Genomic DNA, 15,200 nt, shown 5'->3' with positions numbered 1-15,200 from the left:
TAATGAGTGTACTGTATGTGTATTTTACCTCTCTGGGATGTTTTAAATATCGTATATTAAATATGAGACGGGGAGCCAGGGCTACCTACACCTGGACTACCTACACCTGGACTACCTGCACCTGACTTCCTACAAATAAGTACTACTCACCTCTCTCCCTACATTAAGATTACAAATACTTTAAGATAAGTAATGAATGTACTGTGAATGTATTTTACTTTGTGTGTTTTTAATGCCTAGTTCTATTACTAACTTAATATAATTTAGTGTAAACTTGTTGTCTGGCATTTATATGCATTTATAAATGGAAAAAATGGCGTTCTGCCTTCCGGCGATGTCTACTTTCCAGCAACAGCCTGGAACCTAACCTGCCATGTAAGTGGGGCCCTACTGTAATGATATGTAAGTTGCACGATTATAACATGATTGTAAACAAGCCATGGAATGGATAGGGGTTCAAAACCCCCATTTGTTCCATGGATTTTTTTTTTTCACTCTATGTATTTGTTGAGTTACAGTATTTTCCGGCATATAATACGCTTTTTCCCCACAAAAATCTTAAAAAATCATGGTGTATCTTACATGCTCACGGTCTGGGTCAAGGGTAGGACTAGGGTTAAGCTCTAGCAGTCGTTTACTAATGTTAGACCATGAATTTTAAAGAGGTGGAGGGGTAAGCCAGTGGAAGGCCTCGGTCAGATGACCAAAAGCTCCAGCTCTGGGTCATAACTAAAACTCACATCAGGAAACACTTGGCCTGTTTCCTGACAAACCTTATATACAGCCTCTCCTCACTTTGTGACATACTCGTTTACTGATGACTCGGACTTACAACGGGCTCTTTGACCAGTATGCATACCTAAATAATGTATGTTAGAGCTGATTTCCTCTATTCTGCTTATTTCAATATACAGTGGTCCCTCAATAATCATCCTGCCTGAAAGTCATTCATTTCAGAAATAGTCCCGTTATTTCGTCTAAACATTGGCTCGCAAATGGTCCGTTAACTCGCTAATCGTCTTCCGTCCTGGACGCATACTCACGGCTCTGAGCCGCTCCCAGCCAGTGTGCCATTGTTTACCAGTGAGCGATGGTCCCCTCACATATTCATACGAAATATTTCATAATATTCCATTCATTTTAGTGCTTGCAAGTGCTAAATAAGCTACTATGGCTCCAAACCTTTGGTAAAGAAGGTGAGAAATACGACTGAATTTAAGAAAAACATCATTGAACAATATGAAAGGAGCAAGAGTTTCAGCAGGAAGAGCAACAGATCGCAGCTCAGAATCTTGCTGCAGAGGAGGAGGAAGAGAGATGGAAGAAGGTGCCTTCTTCAGAAATTAAGGAGATTTTTGAAATGTGGGGTAAGATGGAAAGATTTATGGAGAAACATCACCCTGAGAAGGATATTGCAAGCCATATCGGCAACTTGTACAGTGACAGAGTCTTGACCCATTTTAGGGAAGTTTTAAAGAGACGCCAGAAACAGAGCTCTCTGGACAGTTTTTTTTGCGAGACAGGACTCCAGTGACTCTCAAGCTGGTCCCCTTCCAAACAGTAATTCAATCTGTCTCCTCCTCCAGTCTTCCATACACTAAGAAGAATCGCCAATAAAGATAAGTGTTATGCTGTTAATGTTTCATTCATCATGTGCCACTGTATTGTTTATGTACTACATGTATATTTCATGTAAAAAATTTTTTTGTTTTAATACTTCTGGGTGTCAGGAACAGATTAATTGTATTTACATTATTTCTTATGGGGAAAATTGATTCGAAAACCGTCTACAGGTCTCCCTCAACATTCGCGAGGGTTAGGGGATCAAGAGCCTCGCGAATGTTGAAAAACCGTGAATGTTTGGTGCCCCAATATATTGTAGGGAAATATATTACAATACTGCTTCTTAACTTGTTGAACCATGAATAATCATAAAATACACGAAAACGTCGTAAATTGTACTAAATATATACATTTTATGCTTTAATAACGTATGTTATTTAATAACATGTATGTTAATAACATGTATGTTATTAAATACCACAGACTCCACCACTGCCTCCACCACTGCGAGTCCCTACTACCCTCCCTCCGACCCCCGCAACTGGCAGCCAGCCCTCCCACCACTCAGTGTGGTGAGTGTTTTGTTTGTTCATTATTTGCTATTAAACTACAGTATAAATAATGTAAACCCATTCATGACTGCATATTGGAATGGCTATTAGGAAAGGTATTAGACGGTGACATCATGTGTTTACTCTTGAACACTGCAAAGAATCAAGCATTTCTGCTATTGCTAATAATACAATAGTAGTAGTAGTAGTAGTAATAATAATAATAATAATAATAATAATAATAATAATAATAAATACGATATAACTGAAGAAGGAAATTGTACAAAAATACGAGGGAGTGGTTGACACATCGTCAGTGTGACTTTGTTTATGCTGGAGTGAACATTCCCCTCATGAAAGGTTCTTTGATGTTGGTGAGGGGCTCTTGATTTAGGGAATTGGATCTGTGCTCCAGTTCCCCGAATTAAGCCTGAATGCCTTCCACATCCCCCCCTCCCCCAGGCGGTGTATAATCCTCCGGGTTTAGCGCTTCCCCCTTGATTATAATAATAATAATGGAGTGAACATTAGTCTCCGTGCTCTTCCAAACATTTCACAATAATTCAGTGGTTGAGGCAGTGGTATTTAATAACATATATGTTATAAATAATAATAGTATATGTTATTATTAATAACATGTATTATTATTAACATGTATGTATTTAATAACATATATGTTATAAATAATAATAGTACATATTATTAATAACATGTATTATTATTAACATGTATGTTATTAAATACCATTGCCTCAATCACTGCCTCTACCACTCCAGTCGCACTCAATCTACAAGCACCAAACACAATGAATTATTGTGAAATGTTTGGAAGAGCAGGGAGACTAATGTTCACTCCAGCATAAACAAAGTCACACTGACGATGTGTCAACCACTCCCTCGTATTTTTGTACAATTTCCTTCTTCAATTATATCATATTTATTATTATTATTATTATTATTATTATTATTATTATTATTATTATTATTATTACTATTGTTATTAGCTGTAGCAGAAATGTTTAATTCTTTGCAGTGTTCAAGAGTAAACACATGATGTCACCGTCTAATACCTGTCCGAATAGCCATTCCAATATGCAGTCATGAATGGGTTTACATTATTTATTCTGTAGTTTAATAGCAAATAATGAACAAACAAAACACTCACCACACTGAGTGGTGGGAGGGCTGGCTGCCAGTTGCGGGGGTCGGAGGGAGGGTAGTAGGGACTCGCAGGTGGCGGGAAACTTAAATATGATTTGGCGGCTGGGAATTTGGTGGCTGGGAATTTGGCGGTTGGGAATTCGCGAATGTGTGAAGCCCGTGAAAGTTGAAAACGTGAATGTTGAGGGAGACCTGTATTTCGATAATAGTCCCACTTCCAGGAACGGATTATGGACGATAATTGAGGGACCACTGTACAGTACACTACTGTATAAACATTTAAAAAATATACCAGAAATGTTATAAATGTTGCAAATGTTGCAATATCAAAGATGGCTGACACAAACCCACTACCATTATAGTATGCTCCTCACTTACCAACGAATTTGTTCACAGACGAGGTCTTAGGAACGGAACTTCGTCGTTAAGTGAGGAGAGACTGTACTAATGTTGTTACAACCAGTGCGAGGTTCTGACCAGAGCTTTGTTAAGATGGGGAAGGAAGTAAGATGGGTAAGGATGGAATGTGTGAAAGGTTTGGGAGGGTGGATGGGGAGGTAGGGTTTTAAAGGTAAGTGACCTATCCACCAGTGACGGTCCTACATTTTTGTGGCCATGAAGCTTGAACTGTTATGGGGGTCCTGAAGCTTGAACTTACACTATCCTGGCAGTACTTACACTATCCTGGCAGTATTTACACTATCCTGGCAGTATTTACACTATCCTGGCAGTACTTACACTATCCTGGGAGTATTTACACTATCCTGGCAGTACAGTGGACCCTCGACCAACGATGGCATCGATTAACGATAAATCCGACTAGCGATACATTTTAACGCAAAAATTTTGCCTCGACTAACGCTAAAAAACTCGACCAACGCTATTCGTTCCGTCTGAGACGCGTCCACTTCTGGCCAGTGTTTACAAGCCAGCCACCGCGGTCGCATCCAAACATACAATCGGAACATTTCATATTATCACAGCGTTTTTAGTGATTGCACCTGCAAAATAAGTCACCATGGGCCCCAAGAAAGCTTCTAGTGCCAACCCTACAGCAAAAAGAGTGAGCATTACTATGGATATGAAGAAAGAGATCATTGCTAAGTATGAAAGTGGAGTGCGTGTCTCCGAGCTGGCCAGGTTGTACACAAAACCCTAATCAACCATCGCTACTATTGTGGCCAAGAAAACGGCAATCAAGGAAGCTGTTCTTGCCAAAGGTGCAACTATGTTTTCGAAACTGAGATCGCAAGTACTCGAAGATGTTGAGAGACTGTTATTGGTGCGGATAAACGAAAAACAGATAGCAGGAGATAGCATCTCTCAAGCGATCATATGTGAAAAGGCTAGGAAGTTGCATGACGATTTAATTAAAAAAATGCCTGCAACTAGTGGTGATGTGAGTGAATTTAAGGCCAGCAAAGGTTGGTTTGAGAGATTTAAAGGGAAGGGAAGTAACCCCGGAAAAGGACTTGCCACCTCAAGTCCTAATGGAAGGGGATTCCCCTTCTAAACACTAAGACCATCCACACTCTCCCCTCCTCCCATCCCATCAATCATCACCAGATCTTCAATAAAGGTAAGTGTCATGTAACTGTGCATGTCTTCTTCAGTTTGTGTGTATTAAAATTAATATTTCATGTGGTAAAAACAATTTTTTTTTCATACTTTGGGGTGTCCTACACGGATTAATTTGATTTCCATTATTTCTTATGGGGAAAATTAACTTGACTAACGATAATTTTGACTAACGATGAGCTCTCAGGAACGGATTAATAGCATTAGTCGAGGGTCCATTGTATTTACAGTATCCGGGCAGTACTTACAGTATCCTGGCAGCATTTACAGCATCCTGGCAGTACTTACACTAACCTGGCAGTATTTACACTAACCTGGTAGTATTTACACTATCCTAGCTGTACTTACACTATCCTGGCAGTATTTACACTATCATGGCAGTATTTACACTATCATGGCAGAACTTACACTATCTTGGCAGCATTTATACTATCTTGGCAGTATTTACACTATCCTGGCAGTAATTACACTATCCTGGCAGTACTTACACTATCCTGGCAGTATTTCCACTATCTTGGCAGCATTTACAATATCCTGGCAGTATTTACAATATCCAGGCAGTATTTACACTATCCTGGCAGTACTAACACTATCCTGGCAGGACCTACACTATCCTGGCAGTATTTACACTATCCTGGTAGAACTTACACTATCCTGGCAGTATTTACACTATCCTGGGAGTATTTACACTATCCTGGCAGTATTTACACTATCCTGGCTGAACTTATACTATCCTTTCAGTATTTACAATATCCTGGCAGTATTTACATTATCCTGGCAGTACTTACACTATCCTGGTAGTTATCCAGGCAATACTTACACTATCCTGAGCATGGATAACTGACTCTTCTAGGCCACACAGCTTGCTGTTGTTAATATGGACCCCTGGGGCCCATAGTAGACAGGCTTCGTGGACCCAGCACTCCGTCCCCGGAGGTCTAGCCACAGAGGGAGCGGCTGGAGGAGTGACAACATCTTCCCTCGACGCTTCCTTTGTGTTCGCTGAGGCTGCCGAGTTCGGATGGTCAGGTAGTTGTTGCGGCGCCTCCTTTGTCGCTGGACGACCCTGTGTGTATACGGCAGAATTATCATCAACATCAGAACAAACAACATCAAATTAATATCAAAACTAACAGCAACATCAGAACTAACAACAACGTCAGAACTAACAACAACGTCAGAACTAACAACGTCAGAACTAATAGCAATGTCAAATCTAACAACAACGTCAGAACTAGCAACATCAGAACTAACAACAACGTCAGAACTAGCAACAACGTCAGCACTAGCAACGTCAGAACTAACAACAATGTCAGCACTAACAACAATGTCAGAACTAACAACGTCAGAACTAACAACGTCAGAACTAACATCGTCAGAACTAACAACGTCAGAACAAACAGCAACGTCAGAACTAGCAACAACGTCAGCACTAGCAACGTCAGAACTAACAACAATGTCAGCACTAACAATGTCAGAACTAACAACGTCAGAACTAACAACGTCAGAACTAACAACAACGTCAGAACTAACAGCAACGTCAGAACTAACAACAACGTCAGAACTAACAACGTCAGAACTAACAACAACGTCAGAACTAACAGCAACGTCAGAACTAACAGCAACGACAGAACTAACAACGTCAGAACTAACAACAACGTCAGAACTAACAACAACGTCAGAACTAACAACAACGTCAGAACTAACAGCAATGTCAGAACTAACAGCAACGTCAGAACTAACAGCAACGTCAGAACTAACAGCAACGTCAGAACTAACAACAACGTCAGAACTAACAACAACGTCAGAACTAACAACAACGTCAGAACTAACAACAACGTCAGAACTAACAACGTCAGAACTAACAGCAACGTCAGAACTAACAGCAACGTCAGAACTAACAACATCAGAACTAACAATAACGTCAGAACTAACAGCAACGTCAGAACTAACAGCAACGTCAGAACAACAACGTCAAATCTAACAACAACGTCAGAACTAGCAACATCAGAACTAACAACAACGTCAGAACTAACAACAACGTCAGAACTAGCAACAACGTCAGCACTAGCAACAACATCAGAACTAACAACAATGTCAGCACTAACAACAACATCAGCACTAACAACAACGTCAGAACTAACAACGTCAGAACTAACATCGTCAGAACTAACAACGTCAGAACTAACAGCAATGTCAGAACTAGCAACAACGCCAGCACTAGCAACGTCAGAACTAACAACAATGTCAGAACTAACAACAACGTCAGAACTAACAGCAACATCAGAACTAACAGCAACATCAAAACTATCAGCAATGTCAGAACTAACAACAATGTCAGAACTAACAGCAATGTCAGAACTAACAGCAACATCAGAACTATCAGCAATGTCAGAACTAACAACAATGTCAGAACTAAGACAATGTCAGAACTTGCAGCAATGTCACAACTAAGACAATGTCAGAACTAACAACAACATCAGAACTAACAACAATGTCAGAACTAACAACTATGTCAGAACTAACAACAATGCCAGAACTAACAACCTCAGAACAGCAACATCAGAACTAACAACAATTTCAGAACTAACAACATCAGCACTAACGCCAGAACAGCAACATCAGAACTAACGTCAGAACTAACAACAAAGTCAGAAATATCAACAATGTCAAAACAGCAACATCAGAGCTAATAGCAACATCAGAACTAACAACAATGTCAGAACTAGCAGCAACGTCACAACTAACAACATCAAAACTAACAACATCAGAACTAACAACAACGTCAGAACTAACAATGCCGCAACAACGCCACCAGAATTAACACAAGAGCTAAGAACAATGCCAAAATTAACACCAGAACTAACAGCAACACCTCAATGCCTCAGAAATTAGCCAGGGTTGTGTGACCCAAAAAAGAAAAAAAATGCCTTTACCATCATTCACGCCATGGCTATTGTCAGATACTTTATGTAACACGAGCACATACAACACATACATGTGTATACACACAACGCACACACAAATGCATACACAGAGCACAAAGAAACACACACACACATGCATACACACAACACACAAAACACACACACACACACAATGGGGCCAAATAACATCTCCCCATGGGTCCTGAGAGAGGGAGCAGAGGCGCTATGTGTACCCCCTAAGAACAATATTCAATACATCTATCGAAACAGGGAGATTGCCTGAGGCATGGAAGACAGCAAATGTAGTCCCATCTTTAAAAAAGGAGACAGACATGAAGCACTAAACTACAGACCAGTGTCACTGACATGTATAGTATGCAAAATCATGAAGATTATCAGGAGAAGAGTGGTGGAACACCTAGAAAGGAATGATCTCATCAACAGCAGCCAACATGGTTTCAGGGACGGGAAATCCTGTGTCACAAACCTACTGGAGTTCTATGACATGGTGACAGCAGTAAGACAAGAGAGAGAGGGGTGGGCGGATTGCATGTTCCTGGACTACAAGAAGGCATTTGACAGTTCCACACAAGAGATTAGTACAAAAACTGGAGGACCAAGCAGGGATAACAGGGAAGGCACTACAATGGATCAGGGAATACTTGTCAGGAAGACAGCAGCGAGTCATGGTACGTGGCGAGGTGTCAGAGTGGGCACCTGTGACCAGTGGGGTCCCACAGGGGTCAGTCCTAGGACCAGTGCTGTTTCTGGTATTTGTGAACGACATGACGGAAGGAATAGACTCTGAGGTGTCCCTGTTTGCAGATGACGTGAAGTTGATGAGAAGAATTCACTCGATCGAAGACCAGGCAGAACTACAAAGGGATCTGGACAGGCTGCAGACCTGGTCCAGCAATTGGCTCCTGGAGTTCAATCCCACCAAGTGCAAAGTCATGAAGATTGGGGAAGGACAAAGAAGACCGCAGACAGAGTACAGTCTAGGGGGCCAGAGACTACAAACCTCACTCAAGGAAAAAGATCTTGGGGTGAGTATAACACCAGGCACATCTCCTGAAGCGCACATCAACCAAATAACGGCTGCAGCATATGGGCGCCTAGCAAACCTCAGAACAGCATTCCGACACCTTAATAAGGAATCGTTCAGGACCCTGTACACCGTGTACGTTAAGCCCGTATTGGAGTATGCGGCACCAGTTTGGAACCCACACCTAGCCAAGCACGTAAAGAAACTAGAGATAGTGCAAAGGTTTGTAACAAGACTAGTCCCAGAGATAAGAGGTATGTCCTACGAGGAGAGGTTAAGGGAAATCAACCTGATGACACTGGAGGACAGGAGAGATAGGGGAGACATAATAATGACATACAAAATACTGAGAGGAATTGACAAGGTGGACAAAGATAGGATGTTCCAGAGATTGGACACAGTAACGAGGGGACACAGTTGGAAGTTGAAGACACAGATGAATCACAGGGATGTTAGGAAGTATTTCTTCAGCCACAGAGTAGTCAGTAAGTGGAATAGTTTGGGAAGCGATGTAGTGGAGGCAGGATCCATACATAGCTTTAAGCAGAGGTATGATAAAGCTCACGGTTCAGGGAGAGTGACCTAGTAGCTATCAGTGAAGAGGCGGGGCTAGGAGCTATGACTCGACCCCTGCAACCACATATAGGTGAGTACATACAGGTGAGTACACACACACACACACACCACTGACCAGTGAAGGGGCAGGACCAAGAGCTATGACTCAACCCCTGCAACCACAATTAGGTGAATACACACACACACACACACACATGCACACACACACATGCACACAACACACACATGCACACACACAACACATGCACATACACACAACACACACACATCCACATACACACACACATCCACACAACACACGCACATCCACACAACATACACAATACACACGAGAGGGAGTGAGGGCCCTGTCATAAACCTCTTCTACATAGCACCATTATAAAAGCAATTGAAGAAGTACAGTAGACCGTCATTTAACACGGTTTTGTCTTGCATGTTTTTGTCGTAGCACGAGTGAAGAATTGCGGCATATTTTTGCTTAACACTTCGTAAAATTAGTTTAACAAGGTTGCATGAGGGGAAAAAATTTTGAGCGCGTGCTCGCCCGCTGGGCGGAATGGTCTGTGGATTAGTAGGTTACACTACTGTGTCAACGGATGGAGATCTATCGCCATCCCCCACCTCCCTAAGCCACCCACACCACCCTCATCATCAGGTGTTTAATGCTGATGAGACAAGTGTTTTTGGAAAAAAAATGCCAACACAAACTTATATCAGCAAGAGAAAAGTGCACCTGGCTTCAAGACAGCAAAGGATCACTTGCTCCTTTGTGGTAATGCGGCAGGTGATTTCAAGTGTAATCCCGTGGTTATTTACCGCTCTAAGAATTCTCGTGCTTTGAAAGGTGTAGAGAAAAACACCTTACCAGTAATTTGGAGGTCAAACCAGTCAGCATGGATGACAGAGGAAATATTTATTGACTGGTTTAAGCATCACTTTATTCCTGAAATCAAGTTTTACCTGCACAGCAAGAACCTTGCATTCAAGGCTCTCTTTATTCTTGATAATTCCCATACTCATCCACAAGCTTTGCTAGATGTGACCCCACATGTAAAAGTTGTATTTTTACCTCCAAATACAACATATTTAATACAACCACTGGATCGGGGAGTTATTAAGTCATTCAATTGTAACTACACAAAAAAAGTTACGAAAAAACTAGTTGCATCAATGGACTCTTGACTCCAACTTCGGAGTACCAAGCTGCTGGAATAAATTTAACATTGCAGATGCTATCAGCTATGCTAGAAGTGCATGGAATGAAGTGCCTCAATCAACATTAATTTCAGGCTGTGGCTAGCTATGGCATTCTGTGGCTAATTCTTTCACTGATTTTCCCTTGCTTGAGAGTCAGGTTCAGGAAATTGTTCAGCTGGCAAGGAGATTACCAGGTGATGGTTTTGAAGATATGAATGAAGACGATGTGAATGAGCTCTTAGATGATGATGATGATGATGATGAAGACAGGAGTACAGAGGAAATGTTGGCAGAGCTTGATGAACAGATACAAGGGAGGGAGATAACAGAAGATGAAGAACCTGAAGAAAAACAGCTAACACTGCAGCAGTTACGTGAGCAGTTCCATGTTGCTGCTAAACCAGCAGACGCTTTTCACTGAAGAGGACCCTGATAAATCTAGAAGCAGTGATTTGAAACAGGGTCTAGACCAGCTGATGATGTTTTACCGTCAGCTGTATAATGTACTGCAGGGTAAAAAGAGCCCAGAGATCAATTACAGAATTTATGCACACTCCAATACAACCATCAACTTAAGTACCAGAAATAAATAACAAAAAGGCACAATACTGTGACTGGAACGATACACAAATAACCCGCACATAAAAGAGAGAAGCTTACGACGACGTTTCGGTCCGACTTGGACCATTGACAAAGTCACACTAACAGAGGTGGAGCAGGATGGCTATATATAGGCAGGAAGAGGTGGAGGTAGTAGTAGTAGTAGTACAAGAATTGTATATAATACCGACAAGATGAAATTAAGACCCATGCACAACACCCGGGCATCCCCATCGTAGACGCTTCGCCATCCAGCCAGCCACTGGATGGCGAAACGTCCACAACAAAGACAACCAGACGCCGCACATGTGTCTCAATTTCATCAGTAGTTGTAGTAGTAGTAGTAGTAGTAGAAGAAGAGGTAGTAGTAGTGGTAGTGGTAGAAGTGGAAAATAAGGATGACGAGCCAGTCAAAAACAAAAACAAAGGAAGGGGAGCACTGCAAGAGAGCTAGATGCCCACAGAGGGAGAGCAAGCGCACAGAGGTGCGTGAAAGGGGAAGTGGTGGAATAAAATAAATGAAGAAGGAACAGAAACACGAGACAGGAGAGAGAAAGACAACCCAGAGGAGAAAAGGAAAGAGGAAAGGGGAAGAGGAAGAAGAAAAAAGAAAAAAATGAGGATTCAGGTTAAGTCACGGGTGTTCTGAAGTTTGGAGCAATAGTGTTAGGCTTGCCGACACTAACAATGCTCTTTTCTGTCACGTCAGAGATCATAGCCATCCTATTGACTGGTCTTCTGCTAAAACTGTCTTCCCTACTTCCAACTCGAACAGTCGCCGTCTAGTTGAATCCTCTCTAATACACAACTTTCCTTGTATGAACCTTAGCCCTGGCTTCGTCTCTGTAGATGCCTTCCTCTCCCACTACATTGTAAAATGCTCCATACTTCAGAACACCCATGACTTAACTTCTCTCTTTCATGTGCGGGTTATTTGTGTATAAGTACCAGAACCTCTACCCAGGAACATAACCCTATTTTTTCCCATAAGCTCTTCAGTTTGTCTAACACGGCATTTTCAGGAACGTAACTACCATGCTAAACGACGGTCTACTGTACATCAAAAATTGAACACCAGGCAAAAGGCCCCCATACTACACATTATTCAATCTTGGAAACACTTTTTCAGTCAATCTGGAAAAAATTCCATTGGACAGATGAGCGTTATAAGAGAGGTCACTGTATAACTATTTCCTGGTTAGATATGCCATACACACACATGCTACTGTAACAATAATAATATTAATAATACTAATAACAATAATAATATTAATAATACTAATAACAACAATAATAATAATACAGTGGACCCTCAACCAGCGATGGCATCAATTAACGATAAATCTGACTAGCGATTCATTTAAACGCAAAATTTTTGCCTCGACTAGCGCTTAAAAACCCGACCAGCGCTATTCGTTCCGTACCATACGCGTCCACTTTGGCCTGAGTGCGCCTCACTTGTCCCTTTGGTGCCAGTGTTTACAAGCCAGCCAGCCACCGCGGTCACTTCCAAACATACAACTGGAACATTTCATATTATCACAGCCTTTATAGTGATTGCACCTGCAAAATAAGTCACCATGGGCCCCAAGAAAGCTTCTAGTGCCAACCCTACAGCAAAAAGGGTGAGAATTACTATGGAGATGAAGAAAGAGATCATTGATAAATATAAAAGTGGAGTGCGTATCTCTGAGCTGGTCAGGTTGTATAATAAACCCCAATCAACCATCGCTACTATTGTGGGCAAGAAAACGGCAATCAAGGAAGCTGTTCTTGCCAAAGGTGCAACTATGTTTTCGAAACTGAGATCGCAAGTACTTGAAGATGTTGAGAGACTGTTATTGGTGTGGATAAACGAGAAACAGATAGCAGGAGACAGCATCTCTCAAGCGATCATATGTGAAAAGGCTAGGAAGTTGCATGACTATTTAATTAAAAAAATGCCAGCAACTAGTGATGTGAGTGAATTTAAGGCCAGCAAAGGTTGGTTTGAGAGATTTAAGAAGCGTAGTGGCATTCATAGTGTGATAAGGCATGGTGAGGCTGCCAGTTCGGACCACAAATCGGCTGAAAAATATGTGCAGGACTTCAAGGAGTATATAGACAGTGAAGGACTGAAGCCTGAACAAGTGTTTAATTGTGACGAAACAGGCCTGTTTTGGAAGAAAATGCCAAGCAGGACGTACATTACTCAGGAGGAAAAGGCACTCCCAGGACATAAGCCTATGAAAGACAGGCTTAATTTGTTGATGTGTGCCAATGCTAGTGGTGATTGCAAAGTGAAGCCTTTATTGGTGTATCACTCTGAAACCCCCAGAGTGTTCAGGAAAAACAATGTCCTCAAGGCTAATTTGTGTGTGCTGTGGAGGGCAAACAGTAAGGCATGGGTCACTAGGGACTTTTTCTATGACTGGTTACACCATGCATTTGCCCCCGATGTGAAAAATTACCTAATTGAAAAGAAATTAGACCTTAAGTGCCTCCTGGTATTAGACAATGCCCCTGGTCATCCTACAGATGTGGCAGAGCGACTTTCTAGGGACATGAGCTTCATTAAGGTGAAGTTTTTGCCTCCTAATACCACTCCTCTCCTGCAGCCCATGGACCAGCAGGTTATTTCCAACTTCAAGAAACTGTACACAAAAGCTATGTTTGAAAGGTGCTTTGTAGTGACCTCAGAAACTCAACTGACTCTAAGAGAGTTTTGGAAAGATCATTTTACCATCCTCAATTGTGTAAACATTATAGGTAAGGCTTGGGAGGAAGTGACTAAGAGGACATTGAACTCTGCTTGGAAAAAACTGTGGCCAGAATGTGTAGACAAAAGGGATTTTGAAGGGTTTGAGGCTAACCCTGAGAATCCTATGCCAGTTGAGGAATCCATTGTGGCATTGGGGAAGTCCTTGGGGTTGGAGGTTAGTGGGGAGGATGTGGAAGAGTTGGTGGTGGAGGACAGTGAAGAACTAACCACTGATGAGCTGCTAGATCATCTTGAACAGCAAGAGGGCAGACCTGAGGAAACTGCTTCGGAGGAGGGGAGAGAGAAATTGAAGAAGTTGCCTACTTCTAAGATTAAGGAAATCTGTGCAATGTGGCTTAAAGTGCAAAGCTTTATGGATGATAATCACCCTGACACAGCTACTGCAAGCCGTGTTGGCAACCTGTACACTGACAATGTTGTGAACCACTTTAGGAAAGTCATAAAGGAACGAGAGGTACAGGCCTCTATGGACAGATATGTTGTGCGACAGAAGTCAAGTGACTCTCAAGCTGGTCCTAGTGGCATTAAAAGAACAAGGTAAGTAACCCCAGAAAAAGACTTGCTGCCTCAAGTGCTAATGGAAGGGGATTCCCCTTCTAAACAGTAAGAAGATAACACTCTCCCCTCCTCCCATCCCATCAATCATCACCAGATCTTCAATAAAGGTAAGTGTCATGTAACTGTGCATGTAATCTTCAGTTTGTATGTATCAAAATTAATATTTCATGTGGTAAAATTTTTTTTTTCAATACTTTTGGGTGTCTTGCACGGATTAATTTGATTTCCATTATTTCTTATGGGGAAAATTAACTTGACTAACGATTATTTTGACTAACGATGAGCTCTCAGGAACGGATTAATATCGTTGGTTGAGGGTCCACTGTACTAACATTAATAATAATAATACTAACATTAATAATAATAATTAGTAATAATAATAATAATAAAAATAACAGATTACTTTAGCAAGAAATTTCCTTAATACAGAAGGTTAGGTTACACTAGATGTAACACAGAAAAAGCCACAGCTATCAAAAGCATTTCAGACGCAAAACTTAAATAATCTTAAGCTAAAACACAAGATATACTGCAAGTATAGTGTAAAACTATCGCAGTACGGGGGGGTCCTCCACTTACTATGGGGTCACATTCCAACGGACCTGACGGAAGGTGAAATTTTGTAAGTTGGAGATGCCGTAAGTTGGAGATGCTGTAAGCTGGAGATGTCGTAAGTTTGAGATG

At 41.5% G+C, this 15,200-nt stretch overlaps 1 protein-coding gene across 7 annotated transcripts in view; it reads right to left on the bottom strand.

Moving 5' to 3' along the window:
- The window catches only part of LOC128705032 (uncharacterized), a 73,322-nt gene that overhangs the window by 14,643 nt on the left and 43,479 nt on the right, over positions 1-15,200 (bottom strand). For all 7 annotated transcript variants that reach the window (XM_053800286.2, XM_053800283.2, XM_053800285.2 and 4 more), the window contains one exon: positions 5,673-5,918. In XM_053800286.2, coding sequence (XP_053656261.1) covers positions 5,673-5,918 — 246 coding nt within the window. The remainder of the gene's footprint in view (positions 1-5,672; positions 5,919-15,200) is intronic.

Source organism: Cherax quadricarinatus, chromosome 97 (assembly GCF_038502225.1).
Source record: "Cherax quadricarinatus isolate ZL_2023a chromosome 97, ASM3850222v1, whole genome shotgun sequence".
Taxonomy (NCBI): Eukaryota; Metazoa; Arthropoda; class Malacostraca; order Decapoda; family Parastacidae; genus Cherax; species Cherax quadricarinatus.
This window is presented reverse-complemented; position numbering and strand designations above follow the sequence as displayed.